General features: G+C 46.4%; 1 protein-coding gene and 1 long non-coding RNA gene across 3 annotated transcripts in view; one reads left to right on the top strand and one right to left on the bottom strand.

Annotated features, from left to right (window-relative positions):
• EIF3L (eukaryotic translation initiation factor 3 subunit L) overlaps positions 1-23,523 on the bottom strand; it is a 29,277-nt gene extending 5,754 nt beyond the window's left edge. The window contains exons 1-11 of one of the 2 annotated variants that reach the window (XM_058741330.1): positions 23,432-23,523; positions 22,818-22,866; positions 21,696-21,906; positions 17,679-17,758; positions 12,773-12,834; positions 8,975-9,044; positions 8,689-8,762; positions 5,492-5,663; positions 3,463-3,617; positions 2,526-2,696; positions 740-1,237 (exon numbers count right to left, since the gene is read on the bottom strand). In XM_058741330.1, coding sequence (XP_058597313.1) covers positions 740-1,237; positions 2,526-2,696; positions 3,463-3,617; positions 5,492-5,663; positions 8,689-8,762; positions 8,975-9,044; positions 12,773-12,834; positions 17,679-17,758; positions 21,696-21,906; positions 22,818-22,866; positions 23,432-23,464 — 1,575 coding nt within the window. In that variant the 5' untranslated portion in view covers positions 23,465-23,523. Of the gene's footprint in view, positions 1-739; positions 1,238-2,525; positions 2,697-3,462; positions 3,618-5,491; positions 5,664-8,688; positions 8,763-8,974; positions 9,045-12,772; positions 12,835-17,678; positions 17,759-21,695; positions 21,907-22,817; positions 22,867-23,431 lie in introns of those variants that run through there. The other variant, XM_058741331.1, reaches the window with a different exon arrangement.
• A 130-nt stretch (positions 23,524-23,653) lies between these two features.
• On the top strand, positions 23,654-24,939 carry LOC131518867 (uncharacterized). Its single transcript, XR_009265311.1, has 2 exons — positions 23,654-23,808; positions 24,735-24,939. It is a non-coding gene; the product is annotated as an uncharacterized LOC131518867 (long non-coding RNA).
• Positions 24,940-25,206: the final 267 nt, after the last annotated feature.

Raw genomic sequence — 25,206 nt, forward strand, 5'->3', positions numbered from 1 at the left:
AAAAATTTCACCTCTCCGTGTTTGTGGGCCCTGCTCCTGGGCTCTCAGGGAAGCTATACTTTAACCCTTACCTAAGGTCAAAATGACCTGGCAAAACCTCAAAGCACGGGTTCTATTTCTGCCCCAAGCAAACTCTGTACATCTACTTCATTTAAAAAAAAAAAAAAAAAAGAGAGAGAGAGAGAGAGAGAGAGAGAGAAGCATTCCAAACATAAAGATAAGAAATAGAAAAAAAATAGTTAAAAAAAAAAAAAAAAGAATGTGGGCTGAAGAAACAGAAAAACAACTCCCGGATTCCCGTAAGATTAAAGTCATACAGTCCTGCACGTGCCATAAAGCCTGTAACTCTCTGGAAGGTCATTCACTGCGACTTACAAGTCAACAAAACAAAACCATATAGAACTCTCACACCAAACGTTCGTTCCCTGGAGCATTCTCTACGTTGTGGGGACCATGCCTCTCGGGCAGCTGTCTTAACGCGGACTCGAACAGAACTTTTTTTCTTAAAAAATTAAGCGGGTCTGCTCGTTTCGCATCGACACCTGCTACCTGATTCGCGGCATCGGAACGCTCCGTGTCTATTTTCTTACATTAGTACCTCGGCGCTGGGGCAGAAAGCTTTGTGGATTTTGTTCACCGCCAAGTCCCAGATGCTCGGCGCGGCGGGCGCCCGGTCGGTGTTTGTCGCGGGGGGCGTGAACACGGGGCCCCAGAGGCCCAGGCCGGGGGCCAGCCGTACCTTATCGATGTAGAAGTCCACCTCAGACGCCGACTGAAACTCGCCGTCCAGGGCAGAGACGCCGCTGGTCCACACCAGGTTCTTCATCTTGTGTTTGAAGACGAGGAGCTGGATGCGGAACTCCTGCTCCGTGAGGTCCAGGAAGCCAGCCAGCTTGGCCACAGGCATGGTGGTGTAGAGCTTGAGGAAGCTGCGGATGGTCGAGAGCTGGGCCTGCTGCTGCACTTCATCGGCGAACACCTTCAGCTGCTGCAGGAAGGGCTCCTTGTGGTAGTTAGGGTGCACGTTGTCGTAGTTGGGCACCACGGGCGACAGGAATTTGGGGCACGAGTAGCTGAAGAGCTCCTCGTAGACCTGCGGGTCCCCTTTCTGCATGCGCAGCATCTTGTCCCCGTATTTCTCCCGCAGCTGGAGGTGAATGCTCTCGTCGATTCGCATGGGGTACATGGTGAGTGCGATGGCCAGCAGCGCGTGCATCTGCTCGTTCTGCTTGTTAATCTGGGGGCGGGAGAGAAGCCGCCGCAGGGTCAAATGCCACGGACTTTCGCGAGTCCCTGCCGCCGTCGCCCCGACACCCTCCCGGGGCCGCTCGCCCTCCCACAGTCTCTCCCAATGTGCCCTCTAGCTCTAGTGAACCTCCCCAGCCCACTTCCGGGTCCTCCTTGGCCGGCTCCTGCATGCTCTACCGGGGCCTCCTCCTCCTCCCCGGACCACCCCACACTCCACCAGATCGATGCTCCCACGCCACTTACGACCGAGTCACCCAGAAACTCGGATGGCGCCGTGACGCCCGTGACGATCAAACAGCCTAGCTGGGTGGTGAAGGCCACTCCAGAACCTGACGCCCCCAATCTGACTACTCTCCTGCCTCCGCCCCGACAAGAGAGTCCATCGTGGTGCTACATCACCATACTTCTAAGTCCCGACACCTTTTCTCTGCCTAGAAACCTCAATGCTGGGGCGCCTGGGTGGCGCAGTCGGTTAAGCGTATGACTTCAGCCAGGTCACGATCTCGCGAACTCCGTGAGTTCGAGCCCCGCATCGGGCTCTGGGCTGATGGCTCGGAGCCTGGAGCCTGTTTCCGATTCTGTGTCTCCCTCTCTCTCTGCCCCTCCCCCGTTCAGCTCTGTCTCTCTCTGTCCCAAAAATAAATAAAAAACGTTGAAAAAAAAAAAAATTAAAAAAAAAAAAAGAAACCTCAATGCTGTGCACGTCTTGGACCCACCCTCCTCCACGGCAAACTGCGTGAGGGCGGTACCCACATCTAACTCATTTTTTTTTAAACACATTTTTTTTTTTTTTTCAACGTTTTTTATTTATTTTTGGGACAGAGAGAGAGACAGAGCATGAACGGGGGAGGGGCAGAGAGAGAGGGAGACACAGAATCGGAAACAGGCTCCAGGCTCCGAGCCATCAGCCCAGAGCCTGACGCGGGGCTCGAACTCACGGACCGCGAGATCGTGACCTGGCTGAAGTCGGACGCTTAACCGACTGCGCCACCCAGGCGCCCCCCACATCTAACTCATTTTTAAACACCGACAGCCCAGTGAACGCTCAGCAAACGGTTTTTGAATACATCTAGGCACTGTCGTGGGACAAAAGTAAAATGGAAGATACTGTCCCTATTGTTAAGGAGTTAATGTTATCTGAGATAAGAGACACAAAGAAAAGAAACTTAGAGCATGCCAGCTTGAAAAGGCATACAAAGAGCAACATTTTGGATGGCGTTTCCCCAAAACTGATGGCCTAGGTGCCAAGGGGTCAGGCCGGTCGGAGGCTTCCTCACCATCTCATACTTGTATGTGGTCCTCTGGAACATGCTCTTGGTCCTCTGGATGTAGAGGAGGATGTTGGCAAAGACCCGGATGGCATCCTGGTAGCGACGCATCATCAAATAGGCAAAACCGACGTAGTAGTAAGTGGTCACCTGGCACTCGGGCACACGAGAGTACATGCTCTGCGGAAGAAGGGAGAAGCACCCATGAGTCCCAGAACCGATCCACCCCAGAGAGAGTCTGGAGGTTGGCAGGGCCCAGTGTCAGCTGAGGCAGAAGCCCTGGACCACCCAGGGGAAGCCCTGGCTCGAGTCAGAGGTTCTGAGTACAGACCATACCATTCACCGATTAAGTTCTAGGACCTGAGAACCTCATTTTGTTAGATATTTTAAGGGGGGGGGGCCTGAATCAGGTAACCTTAAAATTTCTTTCAGATCCAAATCCCTCTATACCTCAGTCACATACTCCTCCTTGCTTTCTACTCCTTGCTTTTCCAGATAAACTTGATAAAGGAACAGATAAACAAAGACTGGAAGATACACACATGTCAAAAAGGCACCAATTTTTCTGTGGCTAAGAAAAACCACCACAGCTAATAACCATTATCTAACCATCTTAGAACTAAATCTTCTGTTAATTCCTTAACAAGTGAAACCTGAATGGTAAAAATCTACCCATCTACCATTGTCATTCTGTTTTGAAAACAGAATCAGAGACTGCTGAATAGTTCAAGTGTTACTAACTAACATGGACAAAGCACCTTGCCCAGGCTCAGATTTTCATTACAGTGGTTCCCCCAGTTTTCAGTTTTCAACTGGCCTGGGGGTGAATCCTTTCTTCTCCCTGAAATGTATCCTAATAGATCAGAGTGTCTCTTGAAGCAGACCCTCTGGCTCCGGAAGGGGGTGGGGGGAGGGGTGGGGAGGGGAGGGAGGTGCAGGTAATCACCTTCTTATTCAGTTCGATATTCTCCAGCACCTTGATGGCCTGGTAGTAATCCCCCAACAGGGAGTGCAGACGCAGGAGCCCCACCAGGCTGAAATACCCAAGCATCTTGTAAAGGGAGTGCCGTCCATACTCCCCGGCCACACTCTCGGGGTCACCTGAGAGAAACAGATACCGTGAACGCTTCCGCAGGGGCAGGTGAAAGAAGGTAAGCCTGAGCCCTGAACGTCCCTCGGTGACCTCTTCACCTACCGGCAGCCTCTAAAGCTTCCGGCAACAGAGATTCACTGCCCTCAAAGAAATACCAAGAAGCAGCACACTTGACCTGACGCTAACCTTTTCTTTTTTAAAGGAATCCCTATGCCCAACGTGGGCTCGAACTCATGACTTTGAGATCAAGAATCACATGCTCCACCGAACGAGCCAGCGAGGCCTCCCTGGCCTTAAACTAATCTTAAATTTACCAACAAGAGTTGCCTGAGTGGGGTGACAGTTTTTTGGTGGTTTTTTTTTGGTCCCAAGACACCTGAGAATACCAAGATGGCCCCTTTTATCAGGAGCAGTTTACTCACCAAGGCCGCCGCTTTCAGGAAGTTCTTGAGGTCAAAGCTATTTTCCTAATAACACTAAGATGCGATTTGTCTTTCTCACTGAACTGACACTTGCCCCGAACACCCGAGAACAACATGGGTAAAACTACCAACAACTCAGCATAAATCAGGCAGTGGCACTGCAACTACTGTATCTTTCCCACCACATGCAGGAAAAGAACCAGCCACTTTTTTCACAAAATACTATTTTTACTTGAAAGAATGGCCCATAAATTCAGATTGGGGTGTTTAGCAGACACGTTCCAAAACTGAACGAAGCGAACCTGTTACATTTAAACAACAAAATGGACAGTGCTCACTTCACTGCCAATGAAAATGTGAGCTTTTAAGCAAAAACTGTAGTCTTAAAGAACTTGTATCTGCCACTATGAGTTCAACGCCTTCCATATCAAGACTTGTCTGATGGGACTGTGACAAAAGTAACAGATGTGGTCTTTAAAAACTGTCTAATAAAAGGGCGCCTGGATGGCTCAGTCCGTTAAGCATCTGACTTCAGCTCAGATCATGATCTCACGGTTTGTGAGTTCGAGTCCCGCGCTGGGCTCTGTGCTGACAGCTCAGAGCCTGGAGCCCGCTTCGGATTGTGTCTCCCTCTCTCTCTGCCCCTCCCCAGCTTGCACTCTGTCTCCTTCTTTCTCAAAAATAAACATTTAAAAATATTTTTTTAATTATATAATAAAATCTGTCAACAGAGAATCTTTATAACTCCATGAACCAGTATTCTACAAAACCATGCAGCAGTAAAAAAAAAAAAAAAAAAAGAAAAGAAAAGAAAAAAAAAGATCCATTCAAGCTGCAGGATAAACCTATGAACTTTAACATAAGAAAGTAAAAGTTCACTGCTAACGTTTTCAGAATCCTCATCCAATGAACGGGTATGAACCCCTCGCTGTCAAGTTTTGATGTAGCAGCAAAGAACGCAAAGACTGAAAAGGCTGCTGAGATACTCCTCCCTTTCCCGACTCCATGTCTGGATGAGGCCCGGTCTCCCTCATCTACTGCAACTAAAACAGACTGTAACTGCAACAGACAGAAGGCAGAAGCACACGGAGCTCTCTTCCATGAAACCCGGTGCCAAAGTGATTTGAGAAAATGATACTCTTCTCACAGGGGCAAAATTTATACGGCTCAACTTGCTGATTCCCAATCTTTAAAGACTGCAAAGCAGTCCCGACACCAAAAACTTGGGAGAATCGCTGATCTAAACAAAGGCCCCGGAGACAGTACAAGTGCCTGCGAATGCTGGTCTCACGAGTGCCGGTTCAGTCTGTCGGCGACAGGCTGCCAAGCCGCACAGCCCCCGACATCAGCACTTGGCTACTGCCCACGTCCAACACCAAACGGGAGCAGCCGGTTCCCTAAGCCGCAGCGACCCCTCTGTGGCCTCTCTTCCACGGGAACAGATGGCAAGCAGCACTCACCTCCGCTCGTGTACACCTCCAGCTGCCGGTTAATGTTCGACTTGTCTACTAGGGAGTGAAGGACATTGAGGACGCTGTGCACGTTCCAGATTTTGGGATTGGAACGAAGGAAGTCAATCTCCTCCTCTGACTTCTTGGCGGTCTTACAGCGGTACTGACTGAACGACTGAAACTGTCGGGAAGAAGGGAGAGAGACCGAGTGGCGCCCGGTGCAGAACACGAGGCCGTGGGGGGGCTGTGGACTGGGAGGGGAGGGCCGGGGCTACTGCCGCTCATGCCAAACTGTTCTGCACGCTACCTGTTTTTGCAAAGCCATCTTGGTTTAAATTGAACTTTGTTCATTACTGAGCACGTTAGTTCTTCCTCGGCTAGCTAGATCTCTAAGAGGAAAGTTAGGTTGTAAAACAAAAAAACACATTCAGTTTGGTATTTGACTCCAGACTTCAGTGTAAAGTCTATGAGCTTTGCAATGCAGTCAACCTGGCTATCAGAAGCAGGTGGCTTGGAACAGATCTACTCCTAGACGGCTGTGCCGTGCCCGAGTCAGGATTATGAATGCGGTGGAGACAGGGCAGGTGTCTGTACGTGTGTCTTCCCTACTGGAGTTCACCATCAATTCACCTAGGACAGGAACCCACTCTGAGTCGCCTCTGTACCAACCACAGACCCTAACCACCCAGCGTAAGGCACATATAGAGCCCATACCACAGGTATTTTTTGAGGCAGTGGTTCCATCTGGGACCAGCAATGGGCTGGGGCTCCATCAGTCACCCAGAAAATAGCACAAGAGACCTACGCAGTCAATTAGTTTGTAAAAGCTCCTTGGTTGATTCTGGTGCACACCACGTTTGGAAACCAGTGACCTAGAATCTAGGTCCTAGATGACCCAAGAATGTTCAACTCCAAAATATCATCTTCCTCTAAGAATGTAGGAAAATGTTTCCAGATTTACAATTAACAGAAGAGTATCCAGAATACTGAACAGATTCTATGTCAGTAAGAACAAGACAATCCAATGGAACAATGGACAAAGGACACTGATGATCACTTCAAAGAAAAATAAGATTGGTCAATTAACAGGGAAAACGCTTGATCTCTTCAGATACCAGAGAAATGCAAATTAAAATGAGATCACCATTTCTTTCCCATCAAACAGACAAAAATTAGACCAGTAACATCCACAGCATAGAAATTCTCAAATACTGCTGACAGCAGTGTAATTTGACACAGCCCTCGGGGAGGGCAAGATGTTACTATTTCTTAAAATCCCAAGGGACTGCATGTTCTAGATCTCTACAGTGGCGGTGTACACATTTGTCAAATCTCATCAACAGTGCACTTAAAATTGGTATTTTACTGTATGCAAATTTTGACTCTATAAAGCTGATTTAAAAAAACATAAAAAGCAAATATCCTTCAACCAACAATTCTACCTCTAGTGATCTCTAGAGACGACGAACCTATGTGTAACATAAATGAGGATATTTACTAACTCACTGTTTGTAGCAGTAGAAACTGAAAACCTAAATGTTCATCACCAAAAAGGTAGTTTACACAGATCTTGTAGTAAGCAGAAAAAAACCAAGCTGTCTCTATGTAGACATGTTAAGTGTTCCACATCATAACAAATTACATAAATATATTATTGAACCATTTCTAAATGGAGTTATTTTTGTATGTATGTAACCCTGAGAAACATTAACATGGTATCTATCTTTCCAGACAATAACTGATGCCTCCACAAAGGCGAGGAAGACACTTTTATCTGCAACGTGAAATAGACGAAGTTTTTAAACAGTAACGATACATAGATGTAATACTTGTACTGATAAAAGTAAATAAAAGCAGAGTGGCGGGAAAGAGCCACTTACCCGTGTGACATCTACCTGGCCAGGCAGAATCCCACCTGGCCCTCACTGGCCAGGCTCTGTTACAGGTGAGAGCGCTTTAAGCCCCTTAAGAGAGCACCAGCTAAGCCCAAGGGATTATGATAATCTTAAGAAGGATGAAGAACCTTAGCACAGATGATCCTCCTTGACCTGCTGTGAGTCAACAGGACCACCAACCTTCTAAAATATGCCAAAGAAGGGGCTGACACAAGCCAAGACGCCAGAAAGGGCAAACCAGGCCAGTGTGGTTTGTGGCCCTCACTGCACAAAAGGCACCAAAGCCTCATCTTAAGCAGAAAGCCTCTCCCAAAGGGCCCTGGGAGGGCTTTCTCAGCCCACCAATCACAACTTGCCAACACTTTCTAAGTCTCTGGTCTGTGCAGCTCAAATAACAGCTTTATTAAGAATCTGATTTCTCCGGAAATTCCCAGTGAGAGTTATCCAGTCCTCATAAAACTCACAGGAAACAAGTATCTCCAAATTCAATTATTCTGTGTTTTTTAAGTCTATATTCTATTTTTAAAGAATAAAACTGACCTAAAAGAAGGTGGAAAAGAATAATGATAGTATTGACCATCACAACAACCAGGCCACATCTACTGAGTAATTCTTCTGTGACAGGCACTGCACTAAGCACTTTAGATGTCATTTCCAGTAATCACCCCCCAAATCCCGCTTTTACAGAAACCAAGGCAATGTGGTTAAGTAATTTGCCCAGGGTCCCAGGTTAGTGAACAGCAAGACTTGAAAAGTGTACCCCTGGGCTACACAGCTGCTGTACTTGACATCTGACCCAGTTCTTGGTGGAGCCTCCGTAGGAGCACTCCAAGACAGGCAATGTTTCCGCCTTGATGCTAATGTTCTACTTTATTCTTATCTAGCATATAACCACTATCACAGTCAAGGGATACAACATTTCTGTTTCCTAGGAGACGAAAGTGAAACTTGGGAGAGCTTAAACAACATGTCCACCTTACAGACTACCAGGTGGGAGCCCCCACACCAGCACCCACTCACTTCTACCTGACTCCAAAGCCTAGGAAGCCTTTATTCTCCCTATCAGACCAACTCTCAAGGTCAGGTAAGAGCTTGGTGCAACTCAGCTCGACTACCAAATTGATACCCAGAGCTCTTATGCGTCACTGACTCTTCAGAAAACCATGACACTGAGGACCGCCACCAGGGGAGATCCCCAACCACGATGGGGACATTTTTATCCCAAGCATCTTTTTAACAATGCAAACAATGGTAACTGTTGCTCCCTTGTTGGACTAGTTATTTCAAATGAGATCACGGCTAGCCAGATACCTGATAGATGAACTCATCAATGATATCCCAGAGCCACTGGTTGGGTAGTTCAAGGGGAGCAGGACCATCGGCATCTGCGTGGGAGATCACAGCAAAGTCAGATGCAAACTATGCCCACTTGGTAAGGCTATATATAGAATACATTTTCTAATTTTTCCCTTAAAAAGACCATGAATGACAGGACATCCCCCCTTCCACTTGCATATTAAAATTCTGCTAACAAAAAGCTAGAGGCCAGCACTGGGCCTCATCACAGCCTCACACCCTTAACCAAACTCAAACTCACTAAGAATGTAGTTGAAGAGATTGCAGTAGTTGTAGTAGGATTCAAATCTCTGCTCCAAGGAGGGTCCTCCCTGTAAAAAGAAAGGAGACATCAGCACAGATGTTTAATCTAAATGTGTTTTACTCGGGGCCCCTGGGTGGCTCAGTTGCTTTACATTCAGACTCTTGATTTCAGCTCAGGTCATGATCTCACGGGGAGTTTGAGCCCTACACTGGGCTCAGTGTTGACAGTATGGAATCTACTTGGGATTCCCTCCCTCCCTCCCTCCCTCCCTCCCTCCCTCCCTTTCTCTGTGCCCCTCTGCCTCCCTGACATGAGTGCTTTCTCTCAAAATAAATATTAAGAAATAAAATATATGTTTAAAAAAAAAAAAGAAAGAAAAGAAATAAAATCTATGTATTTTACTCATGGTCTACCATGACGGCTAAAGACCCATGAGAACTGACGGTGACTCTCTCCTTCTGAGGACGCAAAGAGCACTCAAGTCAGAGGGAAGACCGTAAGAGCAGTTCAAAGGGGCATTGAATATCAGACCGTAATGTTCAGGTTTTACGGCAACAACCCCAACTGACCATTAAAGAACCAGCATGCAGATCCAGTGAAGCAGAAAGACAGGAGTACTGGGGCGCCTGGGTGGCTCAGTTGGTTGAACGTCCCAACTTTGGCTCAGGTCGTGATCTCACAGTTCATGAGTTTGAGCCCGGCGTCAGGCTCTGTGCTGGTAGCTCAGAGCCTAGATAAAGCCTGCTACAGATTCTGTGTCTCCATCTCTCCCTCTCAAAAACAAACATTAAAAAAAAAGAAGGAAAGAAAGACAGAAGTACTAACAAAAGCAAAAAGGTAAGATCACAGCGCTCAAAGAATGGTGAGAGCAGATAACGCTACACTAGGCTACACGAGACTAGAAGAGGCCAGGAATGTAGAGGTCTTTCAGGTCAACAGAAATCTAGGCCAGAGGGGTCAGTAAATCCACCATCACCTGTTTTTGTCAATAAAAAGTTCAGCTGGAACAGAGCCCTGCACTCACTGTCTACGGCTGTTACAAAGGCAGTGCTGAACACATTCAACAGAGACCATGATGGCCTCAAAGCCAAAAAAAAACCTATCTGGCCCTTCATAGTGAAGGCTGCTGACCCCCAATCTAGACTTCATGTTGCTGGGAACGGAGAACCACTGAAGGCTTCTGAGCTGGGGAATAACACGATGCTATCTGTAATGGGGGAGAAAGAACACAGCCCTGGAGTTTTAGCCCCACTGCTTACTGAGCTTCTGACAAGGTACTCAATGTCTATGTAGAATGAGACTATGTCGTAAAAGTGCCCAATATAGTTAAGTGTTCTTTCAATGAAACGGCCCCACAAGATTTAACACTGGCCATATATATGAATGTACCCCATGTGGTACCTAATGAAGAGGTTACAAGATCAATAAGCTTCTGCTGAATCTTTATTACAGACCAAAGGTAAGATTGGACGTGGTAGAACCACTTGCACTGTGGGTTCTGATGCCACGGTCTTCCCAAGAAAGCCGTGTTATATAGGCTAGCTAGACTCAGCATGGCTCACATAGTACCTGAGCCAAAGCATCAAGTGTAGGAGGGAATCTTCACTTTCTCTCACATAAAGTAGTGAGAGCTCTCACTGGGACGCCAGAAAAGCACGGCCCCTGCAGTACTCGGACAACGGGAACGCCTCCAGCCGGCACTCACGGTGGCTCCCACGGCAAAGCAAGAGCTCGCTAGTCAGGTCAAGCTGACCCCTCAGGGGGACGAGACCCGAGTTAGCTGTGAGCAGGCAGAAATATTCTAAGGAGAGATCATGGTGCCAGTTTCCTTCATTTACACATGCACACGCACGCTCCAACAATCAGCCTGTCACCATCAGTGACGAGGCACGGGATTACACCCGTGAACAAGATCAAGTCCGTGCCCTGGCGGAGTTTTACCCTCTAGCGGGGGTAGCAAACAAAAACCTAGTAAACAAATAATACGATGTCAGCTAGTGATGCACATACGCTCTGAAGCGTGGCCAGGAGGCTGGCCCGAGGATGGCCAGGAGCCCAGGAAAGGAGGGGAAGCCAGATCAAGCAGAACTATGACTAAGACTTGGGATTTTATTCTAAGTATAAGAGCAAGTCACGGTAGGATTGGGAGGCAGGGTGTGACTTGGTGAGACTATGTTTCAAAAGGATCACGCTGGTTACCAGACTGAGGATAAACTCTAGTAGAAGAGTGGAAATGGACACCAGGTAAGCAGCTACACAGTCCAGGCAAGAGACGATAATGCGTTGAACTAGGATAGCAGCAGTGGTGGCAGTGATAAGTGGGTGGTTTCAAGAAGTATGTTGAAGATAGAGCTGAACAGGATTTGCTGCAAGGCTAGAAGTCAAGTGAGACAAAAGTCAAGAAAGAGGCCAAGGTTTTCAGTCCAAGTCACCTGGATGCACGGTGGTATTATCTGCGAGTTGGCTGACATGGGAAGAACAGGTTTACAGGGAAAAGAAAACTTCAGTTTGGGGTATGTTACACTTGAGATGAGATGACCAGAAAGACAACCAACTGGAGACGTGGAATAGGTAGCTGGATATGCAAGTATGGATTTAGAGACACTGGGGCTAATAATAGAGATTTTCAGTCATCATGTGTATAAATAGTACAGATCGTATTTTAAGAGACTTAGGTCATTCTAAAATTCAGAAATCAGAGAAGAATCAAACAGGTGCCCAAAGTAGGGGGAGTGTGGAGGAAAGAACACTGGTACTCCAATAAGACAGGCCTGAGTTCAAGGAGTCTGGCCACTTACTAGTTGTATGAATTTAGTTGTATGAATTTGAGAAAAACCACCTCAATTTGCCTGCTCTGCAGGATTACGGTAAGGATTAGAATATAGATGCATGTCAAGTGCCAAGCATTATGCTTGACACACGGTGACAATTTCATGTATGTTTCAGAGTCGAAGACGCCACGGCAATGCACTGGAGTTAAAAAAGCAAGGACATCACAGGCAGAGACAAAAGAAGGTGCTCAGGGGGCCCCAGGGTGGCTCAGTCGGTTAAGCATCCAACTTCAGCTCAGGTCACGATCTCACAGCTCATGAGTATGAGCCCTATGTCAGGCTCTGTGCTGACAGCTCAGAGCCTGGAACCTGCTTCAGCTTCTGTGCCTCCCTCTCTCTTTGCCCCTCCCCTGCTTGTGCGCGCGCGCGCGCTCTCTCTCTCTCTCTCAAAAATAAACAAACATAAAAAAAAAAAATTAAGGCAGCACTCAGGAACACACTATTAGGATGGCATCCTACAACCCAATCAATGTGATGAGTGGAAGTCAGAAACTGTGGGGACGGAGACATTAAAACGGACAGCAAAGCTATCACCTATTACAGTTTGTCTGGAATAGATACCCAGCTTGCTAGATTCAATCATTCCCTCTGTTGTTATTATTACTATTTTTTTAGCGTTTATTTTTTTTTGAGAGACAGAGAGAGACAGAGCTCGTGAACAAGGGGAAGGGCAAAGGGAGAGGGAGACAGAATCCGAAGCAGGCTCCAGACTGTGACGCGGGGCTCGAACCCACGTACTGTGAGATCAGGACCTGAAGCCGAAGTCAGACGTTAACTTACTCAACCACCTAGGGCGCCCCCCCCCCCCCCTCCCCCCCCCCCCCCCCCCGTTATGTCTTAAAAGAACACTGAGAACACATGCCAACCACTCTCGGACACCGAACCAGTATAAACCAGTGGTTGTGTTCCAAACACAAAAACGACACACAGTTTAAAACAACGCCACCAACACTTAGATACTCACACTGACTTTGGCATATATGTGCCTGTAGTATAATTCTTTGTACAAAATCAGGAAGACAGCATCTGAAAGAGATGGCAAGGGGGTGCTTTAGTAATCCACAAACAACCAGGGTCTTCAGGCACTTCTAGCCCCTTTGAAGGGAGTAAAGGAATAAACATGATTTAAAAGACTAAACGACAGCTACATTTTAAATTTTAACACTTACACCCCAAGAATACCTGCAACAAGAAAATTCACCTTGTTTTATCTTTCAACCTCATCTTCATCTCATTCATACTCATTTCCCGTCATTGAAGATATTTTGCCATCCAGTTGTTTAATAAACCAACACATAAATAAATAGCAACAGCTCCCAAGAAAGCAATGTCATGTTATCAAAATCGGAAATATATGGGTATCTTTTATTTAGAAATCCTATTTAATTCTTTTATATTTTTTTTTTTTGAAAGAAAGAGAACACATGGAGAGGGGGGAGGAGAAGGAGACAAAGAAAAAGGGGGTCAGGGGGGAATCCCAAGCAGGCTCCACGCCCAGTGCAGAGCCTGACTCAGGGCTCAATCCCATGACCGAGAGATTGTGACCTGAGCCAAAATCAAGAGTTGGATGCTTAACTGACTGAGCCACAAATCCTATTTTAAAGAACTTATCCTATTAATACGATACAACCACTAGGTAGGTAGGTAGGTAGGTAGGTAGGTAGGTAGGTAGGTAGGAAGGAAGGAAGGAAGGAAGGAAGGAAGGAAGGAAGGAAGGAAGGAAGGAAGGAAGGGTTCTTTGGATACTGACACTGAGCAGAAAAGAGCTAACAAAGCAGGCGTGAGACTTCTACCCTTTGGCAAGTAAAGTTGGTCCTTGGCTGGCATCTGGGAACCTGGATCTCAGGAAGGTCCTCACCACCCTGATAAGAGTGGTCTGCTATGCCTAAACTGTGCAACAGTGGTTCATGCTGAACTCCCGCTTTCCTTCTGGGGTCTGGAATTTTGGTACGTGCTGGGCAGAGGATGTGACCACATAACCAACACCCAATAAAATCCTTGGACACCAAGTCTGTAAGTAGTCTCTCTGACAGACAACTTTTCACACGTCACAATTCCCTGCTTGCTCGAGGAACAGCACATCCCATGTGACTCCACGGGAAGGGACTGCTGGCAACAAGCACCTGGTTTCCGTTAGATTCCTGTCTATGTCTTCTTTCCCCTTGCTGATTTTGCTCTGTATCCATTTGCTGTAAACCTTCACAGCTGTGGATACAACTATACCAACCACCAAACCCGGGGGTGGTCTTATAAATCCTGGAGATACAGGGGCGCCTGGGTAGCTCAGTCGGTTAAGCGGCCGACTTCAGCTCAGGTCACGATCTCGTGGTCTGTGAGTTCGAGCCCCGTGTCGGGCTCTGTACCGACAGCTCGGAGCCTGGAACCTGCTTCGGATTCTGTGTCTCCCTCTCTCTCTGCCCCTCTCAAAAATAAACATTAAAAAAAAAAAAAAATTAAAGGAAAAAAAAAAAAAGAAATCCTGGAGATACAGAATACACTCCAAAAATATAATTAACTTTAAAAAGGAAAAAAGGGGCTCCTGGGTGGCTCAGGCAGTTAAGCATCCAACTTCAGCTCAGGTCACGGATCTCGTGGTTCATGAGTTCAAGCCCTGCACTGAGCTCTCTGCTATCAGCACAGAGCCTGCTTCTGATCCTCTGTCTACACCTCTCTCTGCCCCTCCCCCACTCACACACACATTCTCTCTCAAAAATAAATAAACATTTAAAAAAAAAAAGGGGAGAGGCACCTGGGTGGTTTAGTGGGTTAAGCATCTGACTCTTGGTTTCGGCTCAGGTCATGATCTCACGGTTTGTGAGTTCAAGCCCCGTGTCGGGCTCCAAACTGACAGTGCAGAGCCTGCCTGGGATTCTCTCTTTCCTTCCCTCTGCACTTCCCCCACTCATTCTCATTCTCTCTCTCAAAAAAAAAAAAAAAAAAAAAAAAAACTAAGAAGATGATTTAAAAAAATTTTTTCGGGGCGCCTGGGTGGCTCAGTCGGTTAAGCAGCCAACTTCGGCTCGGGTCACGATCTCACGATCCGTGAGTTCGAGCCCCGCGTCGGGCTCTGTGCTGACAGCTCGGAGCCTGGAGCCTGTTTCAGATTCTGTGTCTCCCTCTCTCTGACCCTCCCCCGTTCATGCTCTGTCTCTCTCTGTCTCAAAACTAAACGTTAAAAAAAAAAATTTTTCTTTTTTAAATTTTTTTTCAAGGGAAAGAAATGGCATTTAGTCTATGTAAAAAAGAAACAAAAGAGGTATTCCTATTTGCTTCTGTATGCATGGACCACCATGGGAAGGATAAGAAAAGAAAGTGGTAGCACTAGACGGCTCTAGAGAAACTGAAGACTTGAGGATGGAAGGGGAGGGGGGTGATTTTTATACCAAATCTCTTTTTTCACTATTAGGTCCTGTGATTACTTTCCTATAAAATTATACACAGCTGACCGTTAAACAATGTAGGGGTTAGGGGCAAGAACCGCCCCCTGCACAGTCAAAAGCCCACACAAATAACTTCTGACTCCTCAGATATTTGACTGTTGAACTTTAATAACCTACTGCTGACTGGGAGCCTTACCAATAACACAAACTGTCAATTAACACATATTTTGTATGCTATGTGTATTAGATCCTGTATTCTTATAATAAAGTAAGCTGTGTGGAGACTATAGATGCTGGAGAGGATGTGGAGAGACGGGAACCCTCTTGCACTGTTGGTGGGAATGCAAATTGGTGCAGCCGCTCTGGAAAGCAGTGTGGAGGTTCCTCAGAAAATTAAAAATAGACCTACCCTATGACCCAGCAATAGCACTGCTAGGAATTTATCCAAGGGATACAGGAGTACTGATGCCTAGGGGCACTTGTACCCCAATGTTTATAGCAGCACTCTCAACAATCGCCAAATTATGGAAAGAGCCTAAATGTCCATCAACTGATGAATGGATAAAGAAATTGTGGTTTATATACACAATGGAATACTACGTGGCAATGAGAAAGAATGAAATATGGCCTTTTGTAGCAACGTGGATGGAACTGGAGAGTGTGATGCTAAGTGAAATAAGCCATACAGAGAAAGACAGATACCATATGGTTTCACTCTTATGTGGATCCTGAGAAACGTAACAGAAACCCATGGGGGAGGGGAAGGGAAAAAAAAAAAAAAAAAGAGGTTAGAGTGGGAGAGAGCCAAAGCATAAGAGACTGTTAAAAACTGAGAACAAACTGAGGGTTGATGGGGGGTGGGAGGGAGGGCAGGGTGGGTGATGGGTATTGAGGAGGGCACCTTTTGGGATGAGCACTGGGTGTTGTATGGAAACCAATTTGACAGTAAATTTCATATATTAAAAAATAAATAAATAAATAAATAAATAAATAAATAAATAAAAATAAAAAAAAATAAAAAAAAAAATAATAAAGTAAGCTGTAGAGGAGAAAACATTAAGAAAACTGTAAGAGAAAATACATTCACAGTACTGTATGGGAGCGAAAATAATCCATGTATAGGCAGACTCACCTAGTACAAACCCATGTTGTTCAAGGGTCAACTGTATTATAGGACTTTGGAGTTAAGACACACAATGTTACGTTCTTATAGGCAATATATTAAAGAAAGAGGTCTGAGCACCACAGAAAATAAACTCTCCGAGAGCGACTTCTAAACTGAGCTGAGTAAATGAAAAGACACTACATGTCCATAAATTAGAAGACTTAAATATAAAAGCAACATACCCCTAATTCTATTTTCAGAGTCAACACCATCCTTATCAAAATCCCAGCTGGCTTTTTGCCAAAACTGACCGGCTGATCCTAAAACTCATACGGAAACCCAAGGGACTCAGAAGAACCAAAACAATCTTGAAAAAGAACATAGTTGAAGGACTTACACTTCTGGTTTCAAAACTTACCACAAAGCTACAATAATCAAGACAGTGTGGTCCAAGCATAAGGAAAGACATATAGATCAATGGAGTTAAAATGAGAGTCTAGGGGCGCTGGGGTGGCCCAGTCGGTTAAGTGTCCAACTCCTGATTTCGGGCCAGGTCATGATCTCACGGTTCATGAATTCGAGCCCCGCGTCGGGCTCTGCACTGACAGTGTGGAGCCTGCTTGGGATTCCCTCCCCCAACCCTCAAAATAAATAAACCAAAAAAAAAAAAAAAAAAAAAAAAAAAGGCTGAGAAGGGCACCTGGGTGGCTCAGTGGGTTAAGCATCCAACTTCGGCTCAGTTCATGGGTTCTAGCCCCACATCAGGCTCTATGCTGACAGCTTAAGAGACTGGAGCCTGTTTCAGATTCATTCTCTCTCTCTCCCCCTCTCTCTCTGTCCCTTCCCTGCTCGTGCTCGCTCGCTCTCTCAAAAAATAAAACATTAAAAAAAACCAAAAAGCCTGAGAGTCCAGACATAAACCCTTACATTTACATGATAACCAATTTCAACAAAGGTGCCAAGACAATTTAATGGAAAAACAGTCTTTTCGAAAACTAGTGCTAGGACAGCTAGTTATCGACATGTAAAAATGTGGAGATGGATCTTCCACCATATATAAAAAAACCACCATAAAGTGAAAGGTGGAAGGAAGGTGCCAGAGCGCCCATTCCCAAGCGACTATAGTGACCTCCAAAATTACAGAGGGAAATGGAAACAAGTCAGGACAAAGATCTCAGTTTCAGCTTCACCACACTTGAGAGGTCTCTGCCCCCTCTTCGTTTATTCGGCCTTCATTCAACAAGTTCTTTACTAAGGGTCTATTGTGTACGAAGTCCTGGGGAAACAAAACAGTGAGTGAAAGACACAGATCATTTGAGCCTCCTAGTGACCCCTGAGTCGCAGGATCCCACCCAGCGCGCACACCACAAAGAGCTCATACCTACCGTTTCCAACCTGTGGAGCGATGGCTTCAGCCTCAGGCCAGGGTGTATTCTTGAAGAATCTTTCAGTCAACTTGGTCCAGCTGAAAACCAAGCACAAAAATTCTACGAGTCCAAAACAGGAAGGACCTGAGAAGAAGAAACCTTCACATTTTACAGATAAGGACCCAGGCTCACAAAGGGGAAGGTGTCACAGCAACGAAGCCAGGGCCAAAGCCCTCCAAGTCTACAACTTTCCTATACCCAACTCTGCACCTCAACTTTTCTCAATACGGTAAACACTCCTTTTTATCGCTTATGGGGCAGCTGGGTGGCTCAGTCAGTGGGGCTCCAACTTCGGATCAGGTCACGATCTCAGAGTACATGCGTTTGAATCCTGCACTGGGTTCTGCGCTGACAGCTCAGAGCCTGAAGCCTGCTTCAGATTCTGAGTCTCCCTCCCTCTCTGCCCCTTCCCCACTCACGCTGTGTCTCTCTTTCAGAAATAAACGCTAAAAAAAATTATCAGTCAGGCAAGCACCGTGCTCTTCAGGATCATTTCCGGCCTCCGTGCCAGGAACTCCAGTCATACTTAACAGCTCGCTGTCCCCTGATCTGATAACCTGTTTTAGATACTCCCACCCTTCTCCCTTAGCAATATTTTTCCTACTCTCCTGGAGCGCCGTGTCTCCTCCTCCTTTCCAAACTTGGAAGCAAATCTGTCTGTCTGTTGTGGTCTGATGCCATCACAGACCTGCAGCATCCCACCCAAACACCGCTGCCCACGATGCTTCCCAGCCCTACAAGAGGCTTCCGTTCCATTTCCCTCCTGATCCCCTTAGGAGCTACTTCAACTTTCTCCCACTCTCCTCAACTCCCACCTCTCTCTCTTCTCCGGATCTTTCGGTTCAGCACAGAAATATGCTCGAGTTCCTGCTTCAAGACATGCGACAAAACACAAAGCATCTCAACAACACTTCATGTCCTCTACACTTGCTACCTCTCCTTTGTCATCCTCCATTTCTCACCCTCTGCCATCTGGCTCCTGCCTCCACCGCTGCACTGAAACGGACCTTGCTGGTGATCAAAGGACTTCTCAATTGCCAAAATCAACCCGCTCCTTCCTTGACTCAATCTCATCAGAACACTTAACGTTTGTTGACCCTTCCCTTCTTCAAAGTCTCTTCTCTCTGGTTTCCTGGGCCACTTCTCTCTGCTGACTTACTACCTATTTTCCTGACACTACTCTCTACGTCTATACTATCTAGATTTTCTTTCTGCCCTGTCTATTTACCACTTCCTCCATTTGCCCACTCATCTGCAAAGGAACATACTTTGCAAGGCGCCAGACATTCTCCTCACCACACATTCTCCTATGGAAATGTGTACCCCACGCGTGGCTCCAACTCTAACTGCCACATGTGATTACTGTGCAAAGAAATGAATGTCAAATTTTAATTTTATTTTTTATCTTTTTTAACGTTTACTTATTTTTGAGACAGAGAGAGACAGAGCATAAACGGGGGGAGGGTCAGAGAGACAGGGAGACACAGAATCGGAAACAGGCTCCAGGCTCTGAACCGTCAGCACAGAGCCTGACGCGGGGCTCGAACTCACGGATGGCGCGATCATGACCTGAGCTGAAGTCAGATGCTTAACCGACTGAGCCACCCAGGTGCCCCTCAAATTTTAATTTTAATTAAGAAAACCAATACTTAACTCAGTTTCTGGAAAACTTTCAAGTATATTTAGAATTATTTAAGTATGTGAATCTGATGTTTCAACTGTAAATGTTATGAAATCTAAATAGAAGGAAACCTGGGTGGCTCAGTTAAAACATCCAACTTCGGCTCAGGTCATGATCTTGCCGTCTGTGAGTTCGAGCCCTGCGTCGGGCTCTGTGCTGACAGCTCAGAGCCTGGAGCCTGTTTCAGATTCTGTGTCTCCCTCTCCCTCTGCTCCTCCCCAAATCATACCCGGTCTCTCTCTCAAAAATAAACATTAAAAAAAGAAAATTTAAATAGAGATCAAGTATTTCCAACATATACAAATTGAGTTGTGCTATAAATACAAAATATAGGATTTAGAATGCATAATACTAAAAAAAGTAAAATAAGTCATTAACGGTTTAATTCTGATTATGAGTGGTAATATTGTAGATGTTGAAATAAATTATTAAAATTAATTTCCCATCTTTTTACTTATTTTTTAAGTCTTATTTATTATTATTATTTTTATATATTTTTATTCATTTTGAGAGACGAAAGAGAGAGAGAGAGAGAGAGAGAGAGAGAGAGAGAGACACAGATTCCAAAGCAGGCTCCAGGCTCTGAGCTGTCAGCACACATCCCGATGCAGGGCTCGAACCCACAGACCATGAAATCACAACCTGAGCTGAAGTCAGACACTTAACTGACTGAGCCACCCAGGTGCCCCTAAAGTTTTATTTTTAAGTGATCTCTACACCCAACGTGGGGCTCAAGCTCACAACCCTGAGACCAAGAGTCATAAGCTCCACCAACTGAGCCAGCCAGATGCCCCTCTTTTTATATTTTTTAAACATAGCTGATGAAAAAAACTGTTACACGTGTGGCTAGCATTATTATTTCTATGGGACAGCACCGAGCTACACACTTTTAACTAGGAAGATGTGAGGAGGAAGGAAAAAACAGTTCAGGGATTAATTCTGTTCACTGATCCAATAAGCCTCTGGCTATTAGTTTTGTCCATCCCTCCTCTCAGTAATGGTTTAAATTCTGCTTCCTTGGTGAAGTCATTCCTGACTATCCTGACCCTGACTGACCTGTCTCATCTCTAATGCCAATTACACAAGGGCAATCCCCTCAAAGCCAGTCAAAGCGTGGCTCACCCTGTTATGCATTAAGTTGTGCAGTAATGTGGGGCATCTTGCGGGGCTCAGCTGGGTGAGTGTCCAATTCATGATTTCCGCTCAGGTCACGATCTCTCAATTCCTGAGACAGAGCCCCATGTCTTCACGCCAACAGCGCAGAGCCTGCCTGGGATTCTCTATCTCCCTCCCAAGCTTGCGTGTTGCACACGCGCACTCTCTCTCTCTCTCTCTCGGTAAATACACGTTAGGAAAAAAGTCGTGCAGTAATTTATTTTTTTTTTTTAAATTTTTTTTTCAACATTTTTTATTTTATTTTTGGGACAGAGAGAGACAGAGCATGAACGGGGGAGGGGCAGAGAGAGAGGGAGACACAGAATCGGAAACAGGCTCCAGGCTCTGAGCCATCGGCCCAGAGCCTGACGCGGGGCTCGAACTCACGGACCGCGAGATCGTGACCTGGCTGAAGTCGGACGCTTAACCGACTGCGCCACCCAGGCGCCCCAGTCGTGCAGTAATTTAAAAATTAGGCTCTGCTGTCAGAATGTGCAGGTTCAAAACTCAAGTAGCCATGTGACTCACCCTTTCTGTGCTTTGTTTCCCTTATCCGTAAGATGAGGAAAACAATACTACCTACTTCATGGGGTTACTGTGAAGCGTAATGAGTAAAACACAGGAAAAGCATTCTGAACGTTGCCTGATTTACACTGGTCGGACATACTTCTGTAACTGCTGCTATAATTACTGATCACGGTGTTATTATTTTAGACCCTGTATGAGTTGTGTTTTTTTGTTTTGTTTTGTTTTATTTAATGTTTTTATTTATTTTTGAGACAGAGAGAGACAGAGTATGAACAGGGGAGAGTCAGAGAGAGGGAGACACAGAAACTGAAACAGGCTCCAGGCTCTGAGCTGTCAGCACAGAGCCCGATGCGGGGCTCGAACCCACAAGCTGTGACATCATGACCTGAGCCAAAGTCAGAGGCTTAACTGACTGAGCCACCCAGGCGCCCCAGACCCTGTATGAGTTTGGGCAATACAGTCCAACAAAGTAACATGTCTCCCCCAAGGAATCACAGAAACCCCTCGGGCTCTCTCTTTACAGAGAAGTGATTAGACAGCACCCTTTTCAGGGGCTGCGTCACTAAACCAGTCCACCTAGAAAGAGGGTCATTTCAGCCAGCCGTCTGTACCTGTTCTCATAGATGTCTTGGATCTCATACACCTTCTGGTCAATGACGTCGCTGGACACACGACTGGCCTGCAGCTCATACACCTTCTGGTCAATCAAATCTGAGACGGTTTTGTGGAAATACTGGATGAAGTTTTTGATCACTTCAGGAATCACCTGATAGGTCTGCTGTTCATACTGACGTTCATAAGCCAGATCCTGCTTTGGATCTCCTAAAGGTTGGACAGAACAAATACTTTACCAAGTGCTTTCAAACCCACGTATATTACAAAACAAAAGGGCAAGACCATCCTCTAAATTAAACTAAAGGCTACAAATCAGGTATAATTCCCTTTTAAGCACTCAGAAATATAACTGTCCCCAACTCACTCTCAATCCCGGTACGCGGTTTCTTCAAAAAACGCACCACTACTTAAAATTATATGGTTGTTCATAATCTCTTTCCTCCACTAGAACCTGAAGCCTAAGAGGGCAAGAACCTTGTACTCAGTGTACCTTCAGGTGTACCCATGTGGTTATATGTGTGTTAGAAGACAGAAGACGACTGTGGGAAGGGAAAGTAAGTAGTAGGCGCTTAATATTTTTTGGATGAACGAATGACTGCCATTTTCGACCAATACAACAGTGCAAGTTACCAAACTTCTCTGCTCTGTTCTCTCATCTGCCAAATGGAGACAACTTTAATTTAGGTACTTTATAGAACTGTTTTAAGGACTAAATGAAACGCTTTGGACAAAGTACCTGCAACCATGCACGGCACTTACTAAGTCAAACCAACTCACTACATTTCAGGAAACCCCAAAACCTTCCAAAAATACTTCACTTGGGCTTGGTTTGAATTTCTTTAATTTTCCCCAAGATTTTCTTCTTCAGCGAATAGTCTGACAAGGAAACCACATCCAGGATAGTAAGCTTTCTCTTCTGAGACTCGGAGGTGGAACATGAAAAAGACCTGGTTTATTAGGCTCTATACCACCCTCCTTCTGAAAACTAATAACTGACTCCACACCAGGACCACGAAGAAACAGCGTTTAACAGATGCCCGTCAAAGCTGTTCTGAGACCTTCAAAAAGGTGCCAAACCCTCGAAGCGCCTAGCTAGCCAGACAAGTCCGTGGTCTCACCTGTGTGCATGTCATAGTCGCCTGGGTAAGCATAGGGATCATAAGCAGCCTATTAAGGAAAGAGACGGAAACGGTCACCAATTCGTGAACCCAAAACGTTCGTTCGACAATGTTTAGGATAAGCAGGGTACTAAGAATACGCAAGTGGGTAAAACACAGTCCCTGTCTTGGAGAAACTCACACGCTTGTGAGAGAAGGGAGAATAAACCAGACAGCAATACAACGTTACGGATGCAAATAAGGTAGAGCAAAGCCCAAGAGGCTGCGGGAACCAACGGAGTTTTACAAGGGGCAGCCCAAACCGTACGAGCTAAGTTACAGACAGAAACACAGAATCCTTATGGGATTCCACAAGCAGCCTCCGTCTCCGGTCTCGCAAAAGGAGAGAACGAGGAGACCGGACATGCGAAGTGGGCGGGCCGAGACGGGGCTGGTGAGTAGCAGCCAGCCGTGGGAACAGCATGAGGGCCGCGCCCGCAGGGAGGCAGGCCGGAGGCGGTCGCGGCCCGCAAGGGCTCCCAGAGAGGCCCGGACGCCGTCTCGCCGCGGGGCCCAACATCCAAAGAACTCTGCCTCCTTCGCGGAGCTCAGTTCACGCGCAGGGCCAGCCTTACCTCGGACTCGTAATCATCAGCGGGATAAGACATGGCTGCGGCACTCGCAAACACAGCCAGAGAGAGCGAAAACTGCGGCCCGCGCCTGCGTCGTGAGGCCGGAAGTTCAGCCCCTACCGGGCCTGCCGGGAAACCGGAAGTCTTCAGGGAGCCGCCACGTCAAGAAGGGCGGAAGCGGCAAACACTTGAATTTTTCTTCCTTCTTCAAATAGAGGCTGTATAAGGAAGGGGGAGTCTGTAGTGCTTGCGCAAATTCAGAAGGAAGAGTGAACTGCTTCGGCATGACAAAGAATGCGCAAAGAGAAACCAGGAATGATGCCACACAAAAGATGGCTGACAGCTTCCTCTGGCGACTTCTCGCAAGAAAGGAAGTTCGGGTATGGGGGCCTGATGTTGGATTTAGGTGTAAGCAGTTTGCCTGCAGCAAGGAATGTTTTCAAATGTTTGGCTTCGAAAGACTAAACGTACTGGTTTAGAAGTTGAGACTTGGTCCCATGCAGCTAGAGGTCATTGACACAAGGCGCCTGCCAACTTTGGACAATAAGGTTGGAGCAGGCAATGGGAGGCCCACTGTGATGTGGGGCCCTAGAGGCGGCCCTGCGACCCACCCCTGCAGCTTCCAAGCTCGGGCTGTGGTCTTTTTCCAATCGGGAGGTAGGGTGGGTGCGCCTCCTGGAGAAGTCCTCGAGTTAGAGATGGGGTTCTAAAACAAACCAGCGAAAACCGGCATGTGGGCCAAGGGCCTTAGCGTGGTCATCTACCCAGCCACGACACCTAACAGAAATCTGGATTCCAGTCCCTGCTCAACTGCGGATATGCTGTGTGACTAGGAGTGTTCCTCACCCTCCTTAGGCCCCAGCCTCTTCTTCCTCTTTTAAAACAGCTACTCCAGCTTTTTCCCTGCCAGGCACAGTCCACCTCGGGTTTTTCGCATTCACATTTAACCTGGTGTCGCTTATAGAATGCAGTCCTCCCAGATAGGTGCAAGTTTCACTCTGGTTCTACCTTCCGTTCTATGAGCATCCTATTTAGAATGGCGATGCCCTGCCCCATCCCAGCTCTTTGTGTCAGGTTTTTGCTTTGCCTTCCCTTGGAACTATCACCAAGAGGTGATAACCATCACGGTGAGACAGGGAAACTGAAGGGACTCCATTTTTAGAAAGACGGCTTCTCTGCTATTTTTCTGCTAGGCCACATTTACTTTGGTTTGTATTGCACCTTGCGTCTCAATAAACCAAAGAAGCTATGTTCCCACTCCAAGGGGAAAGCAAGAAAGTTAATCATTCGCTGAGTTTCTTCTTAGACCCCCAAACACCTGATAACATCTGAGCAGATGAGGATCCCAAACATGTTCCAGGACATCAGCTTCAAACAAACCTCAGCCAAAGCTGGCATCAGTCCCTCCTACCTAAAGTGATTCATGAAATAACACCCGTTGTTCACCTGTCACTCGCCTTTGTCATTCTTTTCCTGGGCCCTTTTCTGATATAATAAACAGATAACCCCAAGCAACAGAGACTCACTCTCCTTTCCTTTCCAGTCTCCCAGATACTCCATCTACTATACTCTATCTCGTACACTTTCCAGTGAACTGTTTTCATTTCCTCCTTGCTCATGTTTCATGTTTCCTCCTGGCTCTTGGTTTCATGTTTGGATCATGCCCCAAGCCAAGGACCCTCTTGGCTGGTCCTGCAGGGCCCCATCTGGGTCCTCAGACCCAGCTGGCCAACAGCAGTAGAATTAAAGCTTAAAATTTAGGGACCTTTGGTTCCCCA

This window comes from Neofelis nebulosa, chromosome 8, assembly GCF_028018385.1.
Source record: "Neofelis nebulosa isolate mNeoNeb1 chromosome 8, mNeoNeb1.pri, whole genome shotgun sequence".
Lineage (NCBI taxonomy): Eukaryota > Metazoa > Chordata > Mammalia > Carnivora > Felidae > Neofelis > Neofelis nebulosa.